Source organism: Mirounga leonina, unplaced genomic scaffold (genome assembly GCF_011800145.1).
Source record: "Mirounga leonina isolate KUSES-001 unplaced genomic scaffold, KU_Mleo_1.0 Mir_91, whole genome shotgun sequence".
In the NCBI taxonomy this organism is placed as follows: domain Eukaryota; kingdom Metazoa; phylum Chordata; class Mammalia; order Carnivora; family Phocidae; genus Mirounga; species Mirounga leonina.
The window spans coordinates 6,281,569-6,306,649 of NW_023270839.1; the positions used below are offsets into that span (position 1 = coordinate 6,281,569).

At 40.7% G+C, this 25,081-nt stretch overlaps 1 protein-coding gene across 6 annotated transcripts in view; it reads left to right on the plus strand.

The window, feature by feature from the left end:
* Positions 1–25,081, plus strand: part of STXBP6 (syntaxin binding protein 6) — a 244,853-nt gene that overhangs the window by 132,571 nt on the left and 87,201 nt on the right. Inside the window, exon 1 of one of the 6 annotated variants that reach the window (XM_034994190.1) lies at positions 21,893–22,167. The exons of the other annotated variants lie outside the window; for them this stretch is intronic. Within the exon in view, the coding sequence (XP_034850081.1) occupies positions 22,116–22,167 (52 nt within the window). The 5' untranslated portion in view covers positions 21,893–22,115. Of the gene's footprint in view, positions 1–21,892; positions 22,168–25,081 lie in introns of those variants that run through there. 6 annotated transcript variants of the gene reach the window in all.

Genomic DNA, 25,081 nt, shown 5'->3' on the forward strand with positions numbered 1-25,081 from the left:
GTATTTCCCTTTACTGGGCTATACTTAAAAGTCTAAATGAGGGGTGGCCTGGGTGGCTCAGTCAGTTGAGTGTCTGACTTCAGCCCAGGTCACCATCTCAGAGGGGGGTCCTGGGATCGAGCCCTAAGTCAGGCTCACAGCTCAGCGGGGAATCTGCTTCTCCCTCCCCCTCTGCCCCACCCCCCACCTGTGTTCTCTCTCTCTCAAAAAAGTAAATAAAATCTTTAAAAAAAAAAAAAAAGCTTAAATGATTTCCCTAATGTGTTTTTGGTAAGAACCAATGACTTTTGATGGCTAGCTTAGGATGAAATACAACTATAATAGTAATGATAATCTTAATAAGAACAGTAATGCGAATGATAACAGTAATCATTGTTGCCTGTTTTAGTAGGGAAAGAATCTGAGCCCCACGGCATGTGTGTGGTGACCTGGTAACTCAGGACCACCTGCTTGGCTGCGTGGCTCTTAAAAACCTCACCGTCTACCGCTAGCTGAAAGAATTGTTTCAGAGCATGATCTGAATCATCGTTGAAAGAATTTACAAAGCCATCTCATTTCTGCTCTTACCTCAATGCAGTCATTTTTGTTCCATCTCTCTGCGGAGGTATTTACAGGAATGCTGGGAGCGCCAAGCCTGACCTCTACAGACAGCAGTGACGTGAAACGCAGTTGTGTACTTTTGTTAAGCTCTGAGAAACATGCCCAGTGGCCCTCATCCGTGGTTCCTCTCTGTCTCTTCCTTGAAAAAGACGGTGTTGACCCAAGCGTTGTGATAAATAACTCCTGGTAATATTGGCGAGAGCTGAGGGAGACTAATGGTTTGCTTTGCAGCAACTCTGCTGCCTGGTACTTAGGTTTGAAACAGTTGAGGAAATAATTTTCTGAAAATGAGCAAAAACCGTTAAGAGCTACATCCTTTGGAGATGTGTGAGTGAAATACTGAGACGTAAGAGCAAATGTGGAAATATGCAAAAGCAGGCTCATAAATCTTGATCTGTCATTGCAGATCTCCATCAGAGAATTATACACAAGCCATCCTTCCAATGTACATTTTAAATGCAAAAGCTAAGAAAAGGGAAGAGTCTTCCTGACAACTGATACAAGATTGTGGAAGAGAGAGATGTCTGCAGAGAGCCAGCCGCGTGCATGCCTGGGCTGGGAGGGCCTGCAGCCCTGCCACACAGGAACATCTCTTGTGGTCTTTTAAATGAGAAAAGAAAGGGGTAGATACCATCTTTGGGAAGGGGGGAGGACAGTGCAGCCAGCCTGTCTTCGAGGAATGTGGAATTATCCTAAGCTCATAGCTTTTTCTTCCAGGTACTTATTAAGAACAATACAAGAACTCCTTGCATTAGCTGGTATTTTGAAGTTCAGTTAAAAAACACAGCAAAACAAAAAGCTAAGCATTTGACTCTCCAGTAAAGATGCAAACTCTATACCTCAGTCTCATGATTGAGAGTCTATAAAATGCTGCCCTCTCCATATGTAATGAAGTGGTACTGATTATCATACTAGCGATCAAGAACAACTTTAAAATCTATCTTGTGACCAAAACTTGGAAGGTAGTCTTGGAATGACAGATGATTAGTAAGAAAAATATTGACTACCAGAAATGAAGGAAGCTGTAGGATAAAATCATGAGAAGTTAATTTTAGGCAACTTCATTTTGTGCATCACAGTGGCATATTTTCCGACACCAGCTTTAGTGTCTCTCACCGAATGACAGTGAAAGATGATGCATAATTTGTTGCAGGCTCGGTACCCTGAGCAGCTACAGAGTGACATGTTGACATGAGAAACAAGACACAGCAGAGGAAAGGGTAGGGCTGCACCTTCTGTGGACTGCGGCATCTTGAATCCCTACCTGCATCCTCAAACCCCCTCTCTGGAGAAGAGACCATATAGTTTTTCATGTCCTGGTGACCTCTTTATTCCGTGAGATTGATAAGAGATTGAGATTTGAGATTGACAAGATGGGAACCAACGCAACAGTTTTTCCAAAGACTGAAAAGATTTCATCACTCATTGTTTTTAGTTGATGACTTGAAAACACAAGTTTAGGGGCGCCTGGGTGGCTCAGTCGGTTAGGCGTCTACCTTAGGCTCAGGTCATGATCCCAGGGTCCTGGGATGAGTCCCGCATCGGGCTCCCTGCTTAGCAGGGAGTCTGCTTCTCCCTCTCCCCCTGCCGCTCCCCCTGCTTGTGCCCTCCCTCTCCTTCCCTCTCTCTCTCACTCTCTCTCTGTCAAATAAATAAATCTTAAAAAAAAAAATGAAACACAAGGTTAAACATAGAAATTATATACTACAGCAAAACAATTTACTTTTCATATTGACTGTTGAAAAATTTCCCATGAAGACTAACTTCCTTAAAGACTTTCTTCTCCTTCCTCTCATCATACCCATGTGCTAGGGCTGTAAGTGGGGTTATAGTCATTTAACCCAAGACACACACAGATGATCCATTCTTATTCAGTGGTCCTCATCTTCTATTGCCAGGACGGTGGCCCCTCAGCAAGAGGGAATAATTCCCCTTTGGCCAGTGAAGGAGTGAGTGACTGTAACAATTGAGCTACTTCTTTTTGTTGGAATCCCCTCAATGGAAGTTCTGCTCAGCATCTTTTAAGATAGTTTGAGTTTCATACCATTGAGTGATTCTGTGAATTATTCCCTAATTACACCCATCTCCTGGCAGTGTGGGTGCTTGCAGCATTAAGATTGGGCACATAACTCAGGATTGCAGAGAAGTAATTAAATAATAAGAACGAGAGCTCAGACTCCAATCAATCTAGCACTGGCTTCTCAAAACAGCTGTGTGGTGAAGGACCCATTTTTTAATTACTAGTCTGCTTGGACCGATGCTTTTGTAAAATAGAGTAAAAATGAATTGCTAGAAAAATGGAAAAAACAAGTCCACATTTTTTTTAAAAAAAAGTATTATTAGATTCAGTAGTCATGAAGTTGCTCTGTCCAAGTTCTGTAAGTTTCTAAACGCTCTATCTCCATTCCTGCTCTTATTGCAAAGCAGTGCCAGATGGCACAGTTTGGAGCCCACACTTTGAGGAGCACTAATCCTGTGTACTCACATTTACGCCCTCGTACCCGTTGCCATTCCAAGTCTTCTGGTTCTTTTCGTCAGTCATTTAGACCATTAGGGTAAGTATGCACTTCAGACAAGGCTGTGTGGTTTTGAAATAGATTGGAAGTCCACCTAAATTGCAAAGTCCTACGCATTGTTAAACAGTCATGGAAGGTTTTAGCCATTATTTGGCAAATGCTAGTTGCTGCATATTGCACCTTTCTTTGGCTTCCCTTGCCATCACCCGATTACATATCTCACTCGGCCGCTTCTCCCTGTTAGAATACCAAATGGTGCTAGTGATTTTCAATAACATCCATCTAGACACCTTTCATATCTTAACATAGTGTTTTTAAGTCTTGAATTATTTAATCGAAAAAAAAGCTAATCTGGGACTCTAATTTTATTTACAATTGCTTTGAAGACTATGAGAAAAAATCATATTAAATTCTAATCTCTCATCTCAAGCAGTTAGAAAAAAAAAGTTTGAGTTTCATTAATTCCTTTTTAAGATTGGGTACATAGAAATATTACATTTCTTATGCAGAATACCAGGCTGATGGACCTCCCATACGAAACAGATTTGCCTGCCGTTGGTGGGTAGGTGAGCTGCTCTCTTCCCCTCACACAAGTTGAACGAGGTGGTAGTGTTTAACATGGACATAACCCAAGGGACTACACTTGTTGTCTTACAATATTTGGAGGGCAGCCATGTGGACAAGAAGGTTGAGGAGCTCTCCATGACTGGAGAGCACACAGACCAATGGATGGAAGACAACAGAGAGGCTGATTTCAATTCAGTGAACAGTTTCCAAGATGCACACACACATTTAAAGGAAGACAAGGAGGCACTGAAGAACTCTTCTGGTCTTTCTCAGCCATGTGCGGTCCACTCCTGCAAAAGAGGTTGCTGGACTGAGGATGGTAATAGAAGTCTAGAATACTCCTAGGAATAGGAATAAGAAAAGGCCTTACCGGTGGAAGAAAGAGACTGCCAAGCAGCACTGCCAGGCACTTGGCTGACTGTTGGGCTAGTGGAGAAGGGTACTCATGCTTTGGATACAGATAGGTCCGCATGGCTGTGAAGGCACTTTCCATCTTTGAGAAACTGAGCTAGCAGTTTCTGGTATCTATAATGTAGACATCCTGTGCCTTGGTTTCTTTCTTTCTTTCTTTCTTTCTTTCTAATTATGAACTAGCTATAGAAAAGTACTGGATTTTATATTTTGCCATTTTTGTTTCATCTCTCTTTTTTTAATTTTAAGTTTTTATTTAAATTCCAAATTAAATAAAACTTAAACAGTTAACATACTGTGTAATATTAGTTTCAGGTGTACAGTTTAGTGATTCAGCACTTCCATATGATAGCCAGTGTTCTTCATGACAAGTGCTCTCCTTAATACCCATCACCTGTTTCCCGCATCCCCCCCACCCACCTCCAGTCTGGTCTCTGGATACAGCTAACGCCTTACCACTACCATTCCGTTCTTTCCCCTTCTTTCCCTCCTGGGAGGTGGCCACTAAATTGTTCAGAAGCTGTTGTGAGATTCCTTTGTTATTATTTTTACTTTCTGACTTTTTTACAGCCATGGAAGCTCTGAGTACTGATGGTTTCTTAACATCTCTGGTATTTGCAATAGAGATAGAAGCAGAAGGTTTGAGGGCTTTGCTAGGGCTTGTGTTGTTGAACTTAGGCTCTAGTAACTGTTTATCATATATGTGTTTTCTAGTCCGTGATCTACTAGCTAATGTAAAATTGTGAGTTGCAAAGCGTACCCTGATTAAAGATACAGATTTTAATACCAAGAATGCTACGTGCAGCCTTACGGTAGACAGACCCAGAAGGGACCAGAAGATGATAATCTATAATACATTCATTCATACAGTTAGTTTATTCAGTGCTTTCACCCCATTAGGTCAGTGTTGGGAGGACATACTGTGTGCCAGCCACTGTACTAGACTCCAGGGATATAGACACTGAACAATATAGACAAAAATCCCCGTTTTCATGAAGTTGATAATCTAGTTATGAGAGCAGACAAACAAAGGTGCAGAAGAAATATGTTCTGTGGGGAACTATAAAACAGGACAGGTGAAAAAGTGTGGGGCGGGGGCGGGAGTCACTGTTTTATTTTGGGTAGTCCATGAAAGCCTCTCTCATATGGGGACGTGTGAGCAATAGCCTCAAGGTAATGAGGACAAGCTGTGGGCATCAAGAGAAGCACATTCCAGGGAGCCACAAGTAGAGAGATCTTTAAGTGGGTGTATGCTTTGTATGGGGCCAGCCATGAGGCAGTGTGGACGAATGGTGTGAACTGGGGACCAGCAATAGGAGATGTGATCAGAGGTCACAGTTGCTCCTCAAAACAGACCTGTGGGAGAACTAAAGCAGTTGGTACACCCATTTTTACACATGAGGAAACTGAGGACAAATAGGGTGACTCAGGTTTGCGCTTGCTAGTTGACAGGGCCAGTCCTGCCTTGGTAAGACATGGTCCAGACTTAACCTTTACAACAAATTTTTGGTCGAATTGCATAAAATCCTTGAACATCTGTAAAATGATGGAAATAAAAATCAGGGTTGTTGTGAGATCCAAACAGGACAGCGTAGATCAGGCCTTGTGAGCTGCCAGGCCCTCAGCAGGTTGCGCTGCTGGAGCTGGTCAGCTCCTGGGCAGGGGCTCCTGGGGCACAAGCCTGAAGTTTGAAAATTTGCCTTACTCGAGGCCAAGCCTGTGTAACTGGTGTATAGCACCGTTGGTTGTATAGATGGCCCATATTCTGATTTTTCAGGAATCGTAGAAGTAAAGTAAAATGCAGATTCTAACAAATTTAGAAATAACTTCAGTGACTCTGCATCTCCTTTTCTGCTTGTTCCTAAAGATAACACAGAAATGTAAATATGGTTTGATGTATTTAGCTGGCACAAATTCTACTACTGTGTATTTCACCTATTTCTATTTTAAGGGCATTTTCCTTTGTAATTTCTTGTTTCCTTTTATGTTCTTGCCAAATCCCATTAACTTGTCCTTGAGCTGTGTAATCTAGCGTTTAGCTACTGTGGGTGATGGGGTTTGCCTGAAGCGAAATCTGGTGCAGGGCGTCACAAGCTCTCCTCTCTGCAAACGTGCAAATGCTGTGGCTCAGCCCAGCCCCTGCCTTCTCCAGGGCTGTTGGATCTCCGGAAAGCAGCTGCTGGCCTGGTCGTCTTGGCACCATCTAAGATGCCAAGACAATTTCATCCATGATGAAATTGGGGGTTGGCAAATTTCAAGTCAGCTTTGGTCTGAGTAGTAGGGGAAGGACCATTTAGGGAGGCAGATCTGGGAGCTTTCCAAGCAGAAGGCACAAAAAGCTCGATGCAATTCAGGGACCAAAGAAAGGTCAGTGTGGCTGGAACACAGTGGGAGAGAAGAAATGAGACTGAGGTGGTAGGTGGGTCCAGACCCTATAAGGTATTGTCAGCCTAATACGGAGTTTAGGTTTTATCATAATGGATCATGGGACATGGGGGACAGTTTTTAAGCAAAGACATGGCATGCTTCACATTCTTGCTACCAGGAAGACAAATGGGGTCAAAGTTTACGCCACTTAGGTGGCTGATGCCAAAGTCCAGTTGAGATATATATAACTGATTGTGGCAATGTGGAAAGCACAGAAGTGGCAGAAAGTGTTGGAATCAGGATGTACGTCCAGATGGCACTAACACATCTTGATAATGGGTTGAGTTGGGTGAGGTGGTTAGGAAGAGAATGGCATCAAGGATAACTCCTAGTTTTTTGGTGTAAGCAACTAAGTAAATTAAACATACTGTTTACTGGAAAGGTGAAAGACTCAAGATCTGGATTAAGAAAGAACGAAGGAGGTAGCAAATAAATGATGCAGTTTGGCCATGTTGCATTTGAAAGACCAGTCATCCACACATAAGTGGGATTGTTGGGAGTGGGTTGCAATCTGGAGCGAAGGGAGGAGATTGGGGCTGAGGATACAGATGAGGTGTGGCTTAGTGTTGAAGTGATGTTTAAATCAATACCTTGGATGGTTGAGATCACACAGTTAGAGAATAGAACCGAGAGAGACACGAGATGCTCCAACATTTAGAGATTTAACAGAGGAGGAATAAGTGTCAGAAGAGGGAGCAGAAAAAACATACTCTAAAAGAAATGGGGAAAAATGATTTGGTGAATTATTTTAAAAGAGGGAATACCAGTTTCTTTTTTATGGAAAGAATGTTATCAGTATAATTTCTTCAGCACAAGAACAATTCAGGATGGCTCCCTTGTTTTAGTTTAATAATGATTAAAAAGGAATACATTTTCATTCTTAAAAAATTAAAAATAAGTATAGAGAAGAAGAGAAATCAGTTAATTTGAAGACTCAAAAATTCCAATTTCAAAATGCTAATATTTTGGTTTATTTCTCTAATCATCCCTAATGATTCCACGATATTTTTATATAATTGAGGTGATATTGCATTGATATCGGTAACTGTGAATAATGTTCTTTCTATTCAACATTGTAATGGAAGCAGTTCTTCATATTATAAATTTTTAAATAAAACTTTAATGCCTATGTGTGTATTTTTTTTAATTTATTTTTTAAAACGCTTCCAAATCTGTATCTTTGCAGTTCTTGAGCAGCTCCTGCTTTCTTCATTTTTTCCTCTTGGGGAATATAGTGAAGTAAAAAACTCATCTCCTTGACCTAATATTTCCCTACTATATCAGTTTACTGCACAGAAAAAGTTGAAAGTCAAACTGCCTACTTAGAAATGTGACTTAGCAAGATTCCCTCTAGTGAGGGAGCCATTGATATGAAAACCTTGTGATTCAGCACTATTCTTTATTTTCCTGTAGCCCTTAAACTAAAATTTGTCATGAATGCTCTATTCTCGGGTTAGATTTCACAACAAAACAGTCCTGTAAAAAAATATCTAAGCCCAGTGACTTAAAAACTAAGATGGCAGATTTAAAAAAAGGAAATACTGCTGAAATATACAGCCTTCTAAATTTGGAATTCTTCAAGGTAAAAAGCTAAATATACTTTGTGAACATAGAAGATCATAATGTCAGTTGAGACAATGGCTATTTTTGACCTGTTGATTGGATTGTAAAAATCATTAAAATGGCCCCTTAAAACAAAAAATTAAGTATAATGTATACCATATACCTGCCTGACTTTGAAATTTTTTATGCATTGTGGAATATCATTAATGTCTCTAACCCTGAGTGTTTTTACTCAAAAGGGACAATTTATATGCAAATTGAAAGATGACATTATATCATTCATTTTAGACTAGTAAGGTTTGGATTGAGAAGAATGGAAACCATTCTCAGACCCTCTAAAGGGATAGAATTGTCATTCATAGGCTTTTTGTTTATTTGTTTGTTTTGTTTTGTTTTAAATTTTTTACTGTTATGTTAATCCCCATACATTACATCATTAGTTTTAGATGTAGTGTTCCATGATTCATTGTTTGTGCATAACACCCAGTGCTCCATGCAGAACATGCCCTCCTCAATACCCATCACCAGGCTAACCCATCCTCCCACCCCTCTCCCCTCTAGAACCCTCAGTTTGTTTTTCAGAGTCCATCATCTCTCATGGTTCATCTACCCCTCCGATTTCCCCCCCTTTATTCTTCCCCTCCTGCTATCTTCTTCTTTTTTTTTTTTTCTTAACATATATTGTATTATTTGTTTCAGAGGTACAGATCTGAGATTCAACAGTCTTGCACAATTCACAGCGCTCACCATACCACATACCCTCCCCAGTGTCTATCACCCAGTCACCCCATCTCTCCCACCTCACCCCCCACTCCAGCAACCCTCAGTTTGTTTCCTGCGATTAGGAATTCCTCATATCAGTGAGGTCATATGGTACATGTCTTTCTCTGTTTGACTTATTTCGCTCAGCATAATACCCTCCAGTTCCGTCCCCGTCGTTTCAAATGGCAAGATCTCATTCCTTTTGATGGCTGCATAATATTCCATTGTATATATATATACACCACATCGTCTTTATCCATTCATCTGTCGATGGACATCTTGGCTCTTTCCACAGTTTGGCTATTGTGCACATTCCTGCTATAAACATCAGGGTGCACGTACCCTTTCAGATCCCTACTTTTGTATCTTTGGGGTAAATACCCAGTAGTGCAATTGCTGGATCATATGGTAGCTCTATTTTCAACTTTTTGAGGAACCTCCATACTGTTTTCCAGAGTGGCTGCACCAGCTTGCATTCCCACCAACAGTGTAGGAGGGTTCCCCTTTCTCCACATCCCCGCCAACATCTGTCGTTTCCTGACTTGTTAATTTTAGCCATTCTGACTGGTGTGAGGTGGTATCTCATGGAGGCTTTGATTTGGATTTCCCTGATGCCGAGTGATGTTGAGCACTTTTTCATGTGTCTGTTGGCCATTTGGATGTCTTCTTTGGAAAAATGTCTGTTCATGTCTTCTGCCCATTTCTTGATTGGATCATTTGATCTTTGGGTGTTGAGTTTAAGAAGTTCTTTATAGATTTTAGATACTAGCCCTTTATCTGATACATCATTTGCAAATATCTTCTCCCATTCTGTTGGTCGTCTTTTGGTTTTGTTGACTGTTTCTTTTGCTGTACAAAAGCTTTTTATCTTGATGAAGTCCCAGTAGTTCATTTTTGCCCTTGCTTCCCTTGCCTTTGGCGATGTTTCTAGGAAGAAGTTGCTGTGGCTGAGGTCAAAGAGGTTGCTGCCTGTGTTCTCCTTTAGGATGTTTGTTGATGGACTCCTGTCTCACATTGAGGTCTTTCAACCATTTGGAGTCTCTTTTTGTGTGTGGTGTAAGGAAATGGTCCAGTTTCATTCTTCTGCATGTGGCTATCCAATTTTCCCAACACCATTTGTTGAAGAGACTGTCTTTGCCATCGGACATTCTTTCCTGCTTTGTCAAAGATTAGTTGACCATAGAGTTGAGGGTCCATTTCTGGGCTCTCTATTGTGTTCCATTGCTCTATGTGCCTGTTTTTGTGCCAGTACCGTACTGTCTTGATGATGACAGCTTTGTAATAGAGCTGGAAGTCCGGAATTGTGATCCCACCAGCTTTGCTTTTCTTTTTCAACGTTCCTCTGGCTATTCGGGAGACCCACGTCAGATTTTTAACGGACAACCATAAGGTAATAAATTTGTGTTGTTTTCAGACATTAAGTTACTGGTGCTTTATTATAGTAGCAATAGATAACTAATAGAGAATCTTTAAAAGTGAATTAGCCAAGTGAATAATACAGAGTAGAGGTATTTCACCAGGTTGGTGTTAGTCGGAAAGATATCGGAGGGGATGTGGAAATTTAGCCGAGTCTTCCAGAATGAGCAGTAATGCAATAAAGGAGGAACACTGGAACGTTTCAGAATAAAGGAGGAATCAGGATGTACAAGGTATCTTTGGGAACAGTAACGAGGCCAGTCTGGCAAAAAAAAAAAAGAAAAATTACATAAGATAGTATTCACAGGTAAGGAAGGAAAGATAACCTTCCAATTAGATGGAGGGATGTGAAATCTTTAACACTTGAAGTTTGAAATTTATCTCATAGGATGCTGGTTTTCAGACTGTGTCCTTTGGGTCTTAGAGATATGTCAGGGGATAGTGAAGCAGAATTCCCAATACTCAGGGGCACCTGGGAGGCTCAGTCGTTAAGCGTCTGCCTTCAGCTCGGGTCATGATCCCGGGGTCCTGGGATCGAGCCCCGCATCAGGCTCCCTGCTGGGCGGGAAGCCTGCTTCTCCCTCTCCCACTCCCTCTGCTTGTGCTCCCTCTCTCGCTGTGTCTCTCTCTGTCTAAAAAATAAATAAAATCTTTTAAAAAAAAAAAAAAAGAATTCCTTATACTCATACACCCTTCCCCTCCTACCAGAGCACGTCTGTTCTTACATGGTTTGTATATAGGAGATCTGTTTAAGATTTTATTCAAAAAAGGAGTCTACTACTTTAAGTGAAGGAAAAAATGGACTCTGGAGCAGCCATGGTGACGGCTCCTTCCCTGGTCTCTGCTCCTGCTTCTTGCTCGCTTTTATACTTAGTTCTTTATGCTTCTAACTGTAAAATTGGACATTTATTTATTTTAAAAACACTTTTACAGTCACTCATGCAAACTATGTCTTGATATTCTGATTTAAAAAGAAAAAAGATGTCCTCTAAAGATAAAATCTGTTGCATTTTATTTTTTTTTTTAATATTTTTTTTATTTATTTGACAGAGAGAGACACAGCAAGAGAGGGAACACAAGCAGGGGGAGTGGTAGAGGGAGAAGCAGGCTTCCCACGGAGCGGAGAGCCTGATACAGGGCTCGATCCCAGGAACCCGGGACCATGACCTGAGCTGAAGGCAGACTGAGCCACCCAGGCGCCCCAAAATCTGTTGCATTTTAAAACTGTATATTCAACAGTGTATTTTTCTGCCTGTGTATTTTTATTTAGTTCAGGTATGATGTTCTAACATAAATAGGCCTACAACCAATCCCCTATCATTGGACATTTAAATTTGTTTTTCTGATTTTTATTTGTAGGAAATAATTTTACAATGGACATTCTTGCAGCTAAAACCTTGTGCTCATCCTCTCATTAGCAAAAAATAGGTATTATAATTCTTACTTATAAACAGACTTCCAGTTGTCTTTTAGATGCACAGATATCAAATATTTAATGTTAAAAAATGTAAGAAAAACTAGTGTCTTCACTGTTGTTCATCATTTAATTGAAGTGTAATATACGTACAGTAAGATCCACACATCTTAAGTGTACCACTTGATAACCTTTTGCATATGTGAACACCTAGCTGAATATCAAGCCAGATTTAGATGTAGAACATTTCTGGCAACTCATAAAGCTCCCTTGTGTTTCCCTTCTCAGTCAATGGCCCCCATCCCCAGAAGGAACCAGTATTCTGACTTTGGTCCCCATGGTTTTTGTTTTGCCTGTTCTTGAACTTCATGTAAGTGGAATCATACAATGTGTATTAACTCTTTTATGTCTGATTTCTTTCATACAGTATGCTTTTGAGATTCCTCCAGGTTGTTGCTTGTGTAAGTGTAAATAGTTTCTTTTTATTGCTTAGAAGTATTATATAGACAGGCTACAATTTGTTTAACCTTTCTCCTCTTGATATACATTTGGGTTTCTTCCAGTTTGGGGTTATTATGAATAAGGTTGCTTCATACATTCTAGTCTAACTCTTTGTGGACATATGCACTCATTTCTCTTGGGTACACAGATTAGAATGGAATTACTAGGAATGTTACGCTTAATTTTATCAGAAACTGCCAACACGTTTCCAAGTGGTTGTAAAATTTTACACTGCACTTGGCAATGCATAAGTGTTCTGGTTGTTCCAAATCCTAGACTTCATTTGGTACTGCCAGCCTATTTATTTATTTAATTTTTTTAAATCCAGCCATCTTGATGAGTATGTCTTTGTAATTCATTCATTTTTTTTAATTTCAAAAAAGTGTAAATGTGTCTAAAATGACCCTAAATAGCTGGATTTGAGTACATTTTGATTTTATGTAATGAGAGAAAATGTTAATATAGTCTATACTTAGTCCTGCTTCTTAAAATAGGTAAAAAAGCCAAAACACATACCCAAAAACCTATCTATATAGTCCAAATTAATAATATTTCCTTTATTTAGCAAAGACTAGTAATCAGATTCTTAGTTTTGAATTTTTGACTTTTAAATCGAAGTTTCTTGCTTTCAGTTGTAAATTTCAAGACTGTCTATCCCAGGATAATACAGATTGTGCTACTCTAAGCAGAATTGCTCCTTCTCCCAATTACACATACATCCCAGTTTTTATTGCCTTCACCTCTGCTTTAGATTTTGCTGGTCATCATTTCTTTCTGATGTTTAGTCAGAGCCTGGCCGTTGGGAGTCCCGGTTCCTTTAGAGAAGACAGACAACTGTAATCGCCTTATAGGACAGGCTGATGCTTCAGTGCTGGACGGGAGATAATTCAGCCTTGTGATTTTCATGGCAACATTGGGTCCTATCATTTTTACAATCTGATATAGACCTCATTGCCTTCTCTTTTGATCGCATGAAGACAAGTCCAGAAACCTCAAAATAGCATGCTGAAAAAAAAAAAATTAGGCATGACTAAGCCACAGTAGCTCAAGGGGAACAATTTTGTAAAACTCTCTCTTGTCATTTAGCCCAGTTATTTGGTGTAGGGCCCTCCCAACATCACTCTCCCAGCAGAGGTCTGACTCTCTTAATCTATATCAGATGCAGTGAGGAAGCCTGGAGTTTATTTTGGACTTCGTGATCGATTAGAAAATAAGCGTACACAGAGCTTCTTTCTTGCTGTTGGCAAATGGTTATGTTTCGTTTTGAGTCTTATCCTGCTCTCCTGTAGCTCAGGGTTCTGTTGGAGTCTGATGCTCTACAAAGCCTGGGATAGTGCCACACCCAGTAGGTACTTTGATACAGATATTTCGGTGATCCTGTTATCCTGCCTGGGTTGAAATGTAGCTCTCTGATAGAACGGAGAGGAAAGAATTTGAGATGTGTTAGCCCTATGACTTCAGGGATATGACTTCTCCTTACAGACCACAGAAATGTGCCTTCCCCTTTAATATAGGTTCTAAGAAGATGGAAACAAAAATTGTATATTAACAGTAAAATTGAGGAGATGACATAAGATTGTTTGCATTCATTTTAACCTTAGTGTTTATAAATTATAATCTGTAAAACATAATATTCTGTTTACCTACTGGATAATTTGCTGTGTGGCATTTAGCAAGTCACTTAACCTCCCTGTGTTTCTTTATTTTTCTTTTTTTTTTTTTAAATGAGAGTTGATACTAATGATATCCAAAGATCCTCTTACTTCAGAGGTCAACAAGCAGCTGCATAGCATGGTGTTTAAGAGCACCACTCAGGAGCCAAACCACTCAGGAGCTGGGGTTTGAATTCTTAGTAGATGCATGCATGATATCCAAACAAGTTATTCACTTTCCTAGTGTCCTATATAAAATGGTGATAATTATAGTACCCACCTCACAGGATTGTTAACATGATTCCGTGAGGCAGAAAAGCACTTCGAATTCCTCCTGGCACAGAGTGGTTTCTCTAAAGGATTTATTAAGCAAGATATCCCTGTAATATCTGTGCTATTTGAACTTTTTTTTTTTTTAAGATTTTTTATTTATTTGACAGAGAGAGAGAGAGACAGCGAGAGAGGGAACACAAGCAGGGGGAGTGGGAGAGGGAGAAGCAGGCTTCCCGCCGGGCAGGGAGCCCAATGCGGGGCTCGATCCCAGGACCCCGCGATCATGACCTGAGCCAAAGGCAGACACTTAACGACTAAGCCACCCAGGCGCCCCTAATTTGAACTTCCTTATCATCATTTCCTAAGAAGTATCTTTTGACACTCTGAGATAAGAGGAAGACCAATTTCATTGAAATAAATTTCCAAATCAAATAATATACAATATCTAAAGATATTTTGGAAAATATAGACTAGTGTGAAGAAGAAATTAATTAAATGACTTACATGCTCATCACCCAGATATAATCATTTTGCTTTATTTCCAATCAGGCTTTGGTTTGGTCCCCCCCACCCTTCTTCGTAGATTAATTTATTTACCAAGTTATAATCATTCTGTATGAACCATTTTGATTTCTCACCTGTTCATTACAATTCAGTCATAAGCATTTTCCTGTTACTACCTAGGATTAAGTAAACATCACCTCACTGGTTGCATAATACTATTTTGAATAGAAACTTTTTGATGTATTTCTCTTTCACTAGATTGTTGAATAGGGTGGTGGTTTATAATTTTTAGTACTATAAATACTGATGCAATAAATAACCGTGTAGGGCTCATTATTTCTTTAGGGTAGGTTTCCAAAAGCAGAAATACTATGTCAAGGGATGGGAATATTTTGAAGAGCTTGTATTTGCCAAGTGACTTTCCAAAATTGTTGCTACTAGTTATGTATCAGGGAATCTGTTTCATCCTATTCCACCAGCATTGACTGTTGTCATTTTTCTAATCTGTGCCAACTTGTAGGCAACCTCTGGCACTACTCATGTGTTTGTTCATGTTGCACTGTGGGGTACCTAAACATTTTGCCATGGACGTGCTTACTAACAGTAGTTCTTCTTTTGGCAAATGTCTTCTCATGTCCTTAACCTGATTATTTAAGAGTTTGGGTGTTTTTCTCACTGCTTTGGGTGAGTTCTTTCTAGAGAAAAGAACACGGCCTGTATGTGAAATATTTGCTAAGAATATTTCCCCTTATGTCTTTGCCTCTTATTTTGGTTATGATCTTTTAAATCATGCAAAAATAAATGAGACTGTACGGTTAAATCTGTAGATCTTTTTTCCACTGTCATTTCTTCTATAGTTTCTAAGCTTAAAGTTCTTCACTGTGTAGAGGATGGTAAGCAGTTCTGTGTTTCTTTGGTTTTTCTAGGGGTTCACATATACATAGGCTTATACCTATATAACTTAAGGCCTCTATATAAACTTGAATGCCTTTAAAGGAAAAACAACATTTTTTATTATTTCCTTAGTTTTTCTTCATATGAATCATTGGTATAGCTTGAACTCAAACCCGTATCTCTTGCCATGTCAATACTTGGTTAGAAAAGCATGTGGTTCTGGTAGGCCTCAGTGTAATTCCCAGCAGTGCAGTTATGCTTATGAAAACCACTCTCCAGGAGTGTTTGTTAATGCTCCCTGTACGAGTCAACCTCTAGTCACCATAGATGGACTCCTCGTTCTATAAGAGATTGTATGGTCCGAGGTGGGAACTTGGGGGTGCTCAATGAATGTTGACTGTGCAAGCCTCTGATGTGAGCTCTCCAACAAAGACTGCCTTCCTCTGCTCTCAGATTCCTCATCTGCAAAATGAATGAGTTGAACTAAATGATTTCTGAGGAGCTCTACAGCTCTGCAGTTGCTGGACCTGGTGTAGAGACCCATGCATACTCAGGCAGCCGTGCAAAGATGAATCAGCCTTTGTCTACATTGGTCCACCATCTGTTTTTCAATTTGCAACACCATAGGCTTTGCTTATTAACACCTGGGGATACAGGGAGGCAGGACCGATAATAACAATGAAGAGGAATTATAAGAGCCAAACCACTTACACAGTCCAAAGGCACCTTCCCTTTTGGACAAACCAGTCCTAGAAAATCAGCCACTAGGTTACCCATCCTTCTGTATCACCTCTTGAAAGGTTTCCTTGGTCTCTTAAAGCATCGAGGCTACTAAGTGTCTCCCATTGTTTGTTGGGGTCCACAATTCCTTATCAAAACCTTAGGCCCAGATGTGTTTTGGAATTCAGAATTTTTCTGAGTTCACGAATGTTATTTAGTACATGAACTAAATTCTGTAACATCCCCAAGTGGGGCTCAAGGCAGCACCCCTAATCAAACACATTATTAATATTTTTACAACAGAATGCATGAAGATTCATGATAAATTGGATAAATAATGACTGTAAGTAATCACACTTCATTTCATGGCAGATTTTGCCACCAAATGAGATGCAAAAAAAAGGGGGGGTTGTTTCTGCAGCTTTTTGGATTTGGGAACGCATATAAGGGATTGTGGGCCTGAGTAACCCTTTCCAGAGACTTACTTGTCAAAGCCCAGATACAGTTCTGGACCCCTCCTGCAACAGCCTTCCACAGCAATTCATGGCAAAGAAACACTAGCACCCAGACTCCAACTGGCATTAAAGGCCTTCTGTCCTATATCTCATCCCGCTGTACAGCCTTGTCTCCCTTTACCTAAAACCCTCACCCCCTCCCTACCAGCCCACTCACTTGAGCGTCAGCCATATTTACCTGCTCCAGCATATTTCAGTCTTGCTTACTCTCCTGGTGTTTTTGCTTAGCTGGTTCCCTCTACCAGTGACACTCCAGTGTCCTGTTGTTCCTGGTTCCTAGCCCAGCTTTTTTTGTGCTCTTAATCCTAACTTCCTTCGAAATTCCCACTCTGGAGGTTCTCCTAGATTTACCTGTGTGGATTGACTCTCCTTTTTCAGCTGCTGTATTCCATAGCTTTTTTATGGCACCTGTGAGAGACTGTCTCGTCTTAGAAGAGCTTTTATGTATGTATCCTCTACTAAATTATGAACTCCAAGAGTAGTGGTTCTTGAACTTTAATATGCATGAAATGCTGCTCGTTAGAATAGTTTCCTGGGGGGCACCTGGGTGGCTCAGTTGGTTAAGCCACTGCCTTCGGCTCAGGTCATGATCCTGGAGTCCTAGGATCGAGTTCCATATCGGGCTCCCTGCTCAGCGGCGAGTCTGCTTCTCCCTCTCACCCTACCGCCTCTTGTGCTCTCTCTCTCTGTCTCAAATAAATAAAATGAAATCTTTAAAAAAAAAAAAAAAAGAAGAATAGTTTCCTGGGTCTTTCCTCCCTCCCAGGAGATTCTTTCTTAGTGGGTTCAAGTGGGACCCAGGTAACCGCATATTAACAAGCCTCTAATTATTTAAACTCGTCTGTTTTATCTCCTGGACAGCAGATTCTGTTCTTAAAAAAAAAGCCACCCCAGGACTCCAGAATCCGAACCTAAAAATGAACTGTGGCCTCAACAGCAATCCACACACACATGTTGCCTTTGTTTTTCTTGTCTTATTTCTTCTTCTTTGCATGCTTCTATTAGAAATTAAATCCATAACAGATGATGGTGGTTATGGGATAGTCTCCAGTACCACATATGTAGGAGGTTTCTTGGTAGAGCTAAACTTGAGTCTGTTATGCCCCTAGTAATGCCAACATGTGGGGAACAGCCACGGCCAGAGCAGAACCAGCCGGGTGCCAGCAGCCTGACAGGTTGGTGGACATCTTGAGAATGCTGGATTGTGGACTTGAAGGACTAAAGAATCTTTGTGTGGCATCTCTGCCCAAGACCTTCGTTTCAGAAGTGTTGCTGCCTCTCCTGCATTTAGACTTCCGAGGGTGGAGAGAGCCTAGCTGTAGCCCATACCTCAGCCCCACCAAAAATATCCCACACCCTTCTCTTTCAGTTTCCACTAAGAGTGATGTTGATAGATGTAATAATTAAGGTAGCTGATGTTTAGGGAGCTCTGTGTGCTGGGAACCTCATTAATCACTTCATATAAATTATTTCATTTCATCCTCAAGACATCCCAAAGAGGAAGTGTACTTATTGCTTCCTTTGCAGCTGAGGCCTCAGATGTCCGGAGACGTCAGGCAGTATGTCTAACACGCCCCTGAGAAGCGGGGCCGGCACGTCAGCTCACTGCCTCCAGGTCCCATGCTCTGTAATTGTGTCAGCTGCTACTTTTGAAGGTCTCGGTATCCTCACTTACCATTAAAATTGAAACTGCTTTGGGGCACCTGGGTGGCTCCGTTGGTTAAGCCTCTGCCTTGGGCTCAGGTGTGATCCTCGGGTCCTGGGATGGAGCCCCTCCCCGCTGCTCATTCTCTCTCTTCTTTGCTCTATCTCAAATAAATAAATAAAATCTTTTTTTTTTAATTGAAACTGTTTTTATCTCTCACACATTTAAGAGAATTTTTTTTTCAATTGTGTCTTTGATTATGTTGTGTGTGAATGGGTGTAACTTCAATTCTGTGTGTATCTGGACCTCTACAAGGCATCAGTGGGCATATGGGCAGCTTGCTCAACACAGGGACGCAGCTGTAGGAGTGGCTGGTGCTACCACAGCTCTTAGAAGAAATTAAGTACAGCTCCTAGAACCTTCTTCCTTTCACTGGGCATGAATTCCAGTAAGCTAAAGCCTGTGGTTTTAAGTCTAAGCGGACCAATGCCACTTGAGATGGAATGCAAGCACATCACATTTAAATCACTTCACCCACCATCCAAGTCCCTCCTTCAATCCTGAGTCAAAGCGCTCTTTTGTAACGGAACAAAGAAAGGGATAAATAGCCTCAGGTGGGAATTCTTGTGACTTTGAACTAGTTTCCTGGCTATAGTGAGTCAAGTGATCCTTTCAAAATGAAAGAACCTGGACACTTACATTCTGTTCTTTGCTCCTTCTCACTCTTGATACTAGAATAACTCATCATTTTGACCAACTGTAAATTAGACTTGTTTCAGTGAGGAAACATCTCTTGGAAACATTTAAATGCTTAACACGTTGACCATGGTTCGTGATTGATATGTGAATAGATGTTGACCCGGCGTTATTAGAGGTCAGAACTAATCATGAGAGGTAGAGAAAAATAGCCGGATAGGCTCAAGGCAAATAATGTAAAGCCACTGGGATGTGAGATACAAGGAGTTGGAGAATTTTTCCTGACCATTTAAAAAAAAGGGGGGGGGGGATAAAAAGAAGAATTAGAATAGAACACTTTAAAGTTTCAAGGAAGTTCTACAAACAGGAAGCCACTTGGCCTTTCATCTGCTTGGTAGCTGCCACCTTGTGGGTGCAATATGCGAGAGTTCCTGAGTCCCGGTAAAGGGGTGTGTGTCCCTGCCCCACTTGCCTGTGGGGAGGAGTCATTGGAGCAGGAACAGAGTTGTGCCGTGTTTTCCCCATAGAGCCTACACATGTGAGCAGAGCCAACTCTCAGATTACGAATACAGTCAAAAGAGAGCACAGTGCCTTCTACAGCTTTGGGGGCCTGGGATCTGTATAGAGCTCTTCTAAGCAGCATTAACTTTCCTGTTGCTGGGAGACGTGCCTGTCCTGTTCCTCCTCCAGTTAACTAGACTGTCCCTGGTCTTCTGCCCACTCTACCCTGCCCAGCTACCTGTTACATATTCCCACCTGACCTGAATCCAGGCGCCACACAGCACCTCCCGGCCTTCCTGTCCTGAATGACTAACTACATCACCTTCTATCCATTTCCCTGAGCCAGAAACCTTAGAATTGGACTTGGCCTTCCAGTTTCTTCACCTTTGAAATTCAAGTCAGTTACCGAAGCACATTGGTTTTTTTTAGACCTGCATCTTCTCCTATAGAACGCCGAGATACTTTCCAAATTGATCTGTGTCTTTTCTGTCCTTTTCCATTTGGGAAATCCTCAACTCTACCAGGATCTTTTTATGTCTCAAATGCAAACCTAATTATAATATTCCTGCTTGATCTCTAAAACAGAGACCGAATTCTCTAATGTGACTTCATCTGGTCCCGTGCTCCCTTACCAGAGAGCTTAACATATCATGTGCTTTTTCCTTTTCTTTGTTTTAATGCTATATGCATATTTTTATGACCCTTGGCTGTGATTTTTATTCCTATTTATATTTTATCATTATTTTCTATTTTATGTTCTTTTGTAAAATGCCACTTGCCCAAAAGAGAAATGACTGAACTAAAGTTCAGACTCAGATTTTACTGAAAGCTAGCTGTTTCTGAAATGTTCTGAGATTTGCGATCTTAAACTTGAATGTTACTAAGGAAGTCTATTTTCTAGCTCTGTAACTTCTGGAAAATGTTAGTGGGGGAGGGCATATATTTTATTCCCATTTGAACACAGGAAATTGAAGTACCTGATATCAGGTATCCCTCATAGCCCTCATTGTTGTGAGTAATCCCCACAAGATTTTGGTCATAATTGGAAAACACAGATCCCTCTTTATGTTTTTTATTTTATTATGTTATGTTAATCACCATAAATTACATAATTAGTTTTTGATGTAGTGTTCCATGATTCATTGTTTGTGTATAACACCCAGTGCTCCATTTAGTACGTGCCCTCTTTAATACCCATCACCAGGCTAACCCATCCCCCCACCCCCCTCCCCTCTAGAACTCTGTTTCTCAGAGTCCATAGTCTCTCATGGTTCATCTCCCCCTCCGATTCCCCCCCCTTCATTTTTCCCTTCCTGCTATCTTCTTTTTTTTTTAAACATATAATGTATTATTTGTTTCAGAGGTACAGGTCTAACACAGATCCCTCTTTAATACCCTACATTTTGCACAGTCACGGTTTTATTCTTGTTGTTATTAATATATATATATTACCTGACACTCTTACATGCTTGGGGTTCCCAACCTAGCCAGGCAGCTGATGGGTCACAATCAGACTCTGAATGCCTGATGGCTAGGTTCTAATCTCAGTTCTGCCACCTACTAACTGTGTCACCATGGGCACATTCCTTCACCTCTCTGTACCTTTGTTTCTCCATCTGTAAAATGGATTTAAGAATGGTAAATTCTTTACATTTGTGAGGAAGATTAAATACAATATATACAGAACACTTAGAACAGGACCTGGCACATAATAAGCTCTCTTGAGTTTTAGCTATTGTTTTTCTGTTGTTAGAGCTGTATTTAATCACCTGAAAGGCCAGAAAGCCCAGGTTTTTCTTGTCCTCTGTTAATAAAATGGGGACAAAGTCTGGACACCTGAGTGGGCAGACTGCTCTGCGCCAGAACCCAGAGGGCAGAGCGCACAATGCCCCCTCGAAGCTTGGCTGTTGAAAGTGCCATTCTTGGGCTCTCCTTGCTGAACGTCTCCCCAAAGAGCTCTTCAGAGCAGCAGAGTGTGGGAAATGGGGCTCATTCTGCTCCCTGTCTGGGAACATGGGACTTCCATTTACAGTAATTGATAGTTGAGAAAGTGCAGGGTCCCCTCGGCTCTCTTCTGGTTCTTGCCATGCCCCTGTTTCGTGGCATCTTGGCAACAGCCCACCTCACGTTTGATATTCTCCCTGGTGGCTTGCTGTGGCTCAGCAGCCCTGCAGCCTGTGGGCCAGATGGAGCCAGTGTGGGAGCCGCATCGCCCAGAGGATTGTGAGATGAGTGCTATCAGTGTGACAGCTGGGCACAAGTACCAGGGTCAGCCACCCGCTCAGGCAGTCTGCTTCCAATGCTCACAGAAGACAACATGGAGGAGTAGGGGCCCTGCCTTTTGCACAACTCTTCTGGAAAGAGACATTCTCGGTCCAAAGGGTGTGGTTGGCCAGGAATCAAGACTGCCTTCTATGGATACAACTCCATGTTTTCTTCCCTCCCAGAGTTATTTTCCTGTTAGAAGACTATAGACACATCTGGCTCATTTTCCAAGTCGTCTGGCAACCTCTGAAACTGTCAAAGCAAAAGAGATGGATGGACAGATGGATGGATGGATGGACGGACGGACAAATGGACAGACAAATAAGTAATGAAAATTGGATTTAAATACTACTACATAAACTCAAGATATAGTCCTAGAACTTTTCTTTCTTTCCCCTCCCTTCCATCCTCTCATCTTCCCTCCCTCTGTCACTCCTTCTTTCCTTCCCTTTCTATCCACACCTCTTTCCTTCTTTTTTATTAACTCATCTATGTATAAAAGTACTCATTGGCTGTCTGCATTGTGTTAGACACTGCAAACACATGGGTGAGCATAAAGACCTATGTGTGGAAAAGGTAGGCATACAGTCAAATAGCTTCAGAAAGACATAATTACACACTAACGTAGGTGCCAAGAAAGAGAAGTACTAAGAATATGAGCATTTATAAAGGGAGCCAAATCTGGCTATGCAGTCCTGCAAAGGCAGTCCAGAGCATGTGACTTTTAAGCTGTCCTCAGAAGGATTGATCAGTTAATAAAAAGGGGGCAGGAAGTCTATTCTAGAAGGAGGAAAATTCGTGCTCAAAGATCATGAGATGGAAGTAGCATTGCATATTTGAGACATTAGAAGTTTGATGATGGAAATGTCAGAAGAGAAGGAACAGTGTTCCATGAGAATTATCTTTCAATGTGGTATGGAGATTTTATGTATATATATTGAACAAATCAAAGTTTAATTTTTTATTTTTTCAATATTTTTTTCAATATTGTTATTTCAGTATTTTTTCAGATAACTTTTCCTGAACTATCAAGGAGATATGGGTGCCCTCAAGGCTAATACCAGTGATGGGTGAAAAGAATATCAGGGTTCCTCTATTTAGGTAAATGATAATAGATTACAGTATTCAAACAGATTCTAAGTAAATTTCCAAAGGGGTCTCTCCTGACACTATCCTTTATTTACAGGTATTGGGAGGGCGGGTGCAGGGGATGAATGAATGGTGAAGTTTTAGTGTAAAATGAGTTTGCGATCTTTTACTGAACTCAACATTTTCTCTGTCTTCTGACACACAGGGTAAACCTAACAGGATGTAAACAGGGTGTTTGAGATATAATTAGACCCCATTTATCTTTCAGAGACAACAGCACTGTGAGAGATGGACTTAAACTCCTAATTGATTATCCTATCCTTTTTAAAATTGGACACATTTTTGCCTGAAAATGAAATGTCTGTAAGCCTGTTAGGACTCCATGACTCATGGAAGCAGTCTCTTCTCTGGACTTGTTTTTCAGCCTTATTTGGACCCCTAAATGACATACTGTCCAAAGGTGTCTGTGCACAGAAGGTATTATAAGCTCTATTATGAGTGCCCTAAGGAAACTACTTGAGAACAAAGGAAACTTGTTGAGCAAGATGAAAACATGAGATACAAGAAAGAGAGATTCAACACAGGAGAGAGGAAAAGAGAGGTCCTGGGGTGAGGCTCAAATTAGAGCCCAGTATGACAATAGTACACTAGACATAAGCAACTTGCCTGCCTACATGTGTTGTAATTCTACCCTGATACTTGACTGATAGCTTGGCTGGGTATAAAATTCTAAGTTGGAATGATTTTCCTTTGAAATTCTGAAGATAGATCTCCATTGCATTCTAGCTTCCACTATTGCTGTTAAAAAGTCCAAAAGGATTCAAATTTCTGCTATTTTATGTATGATGATGTTTATTTTCAGCCTTTTGGGAAGCTTGTAAGATCTTCTTTTAACCCTCAGTGTTTTGAAGTTTTGCAGTAATATATTTAGGTGTGACCTCTTTTCATCTATTGTACTTGGACTCAGTGGGCCCCTTCAGTGTTGAAATTCATTTCTTCCAATTTTCTTGAATTATTTCTTGCATGACCTCCTTTCACCCAACACCCATGTCTCTCTGTCTCTGTGTATCTATCTTTCTGAGATTTTTGTTATTCAGATGTTGAGAACATTGTGATAGATATGGTACATTATCTCATATCCATTCCAACTTCCTTCTAGTTCACCTTTGGGTACTAAAAAGCTGGAAGGCTAAATGCTGTATTTTCCAGACTCTTGCAGCTAGTGTTCTGAATGTGATTTAGATTCAAGTGTACTTCTTCCTAACCTGTTGGCTAGCATGGTCATGGAGGCTTTTTACCCTGGCACAGCATTAATAGGCATTCCAGTGTTTGGTCACTAACTCTGTAAGGGTCAAGAAGCAGGATACTTGCCATCCATTTTTCTCATATGGATTATGACAGGCAGAGCCTGGCTTTGGATCCAAGAGCAATAGCTGTGACTCCCTGATCTGGGCAACAATAACATGCTTCTGGATTTGGCAGCTCTGCATAGCAGTTTGCTACTTTGGGAGGTAGTCTCCTTATCTTACAAGTGGTAGCAGCTCTCTTGGTGGCTTACATCTCTGGTTTGGTTTAGGAATTGTACTAAAAGCTCAACCCCAAATCTGTGTCTTTAGCACTTCTAGTGATGATGTCATTCCGTGTATTGTAAGAAATAGTTTCTACCTAACTAGCATGAATTCTGTTCTCTGCAAAGGACCCTGATCAGTATGACACTCCTGGATTTATTTCTCTAATTTCTTTTTACTTCTTTCCTGTCTTCCAATTTTATTTGCAGGGGGAGGGAATGGATTTCCTTAACTTTAGCTTTTAACTCTATAACTGCGTAATTGAGGTTTTTTTAAATTCATACACACACACACACACACACACACACTATCCAAGCACACTATTTTCTTCTATGAATGTTCCTATCTTATAGCATCCTGTTCTTGTTTTATCAAAAGATCATCTTCTTTTGCCTTTCTGAGAGTATTAATGATAGTTTCGTTATTGTTTTAAGTTTTCTTCTTCCCGCATAGTCTCTGTTTTCTTCAAATTGCTTTTGATTGTCTGGGTCTCTAACTTTAATACTAAAGATTTGATTCAATGATCCTTGGTTGTCTGCTCATATTAAAGAGTTGGGTCTTAAAAGCCAATGAGAAGCCCTT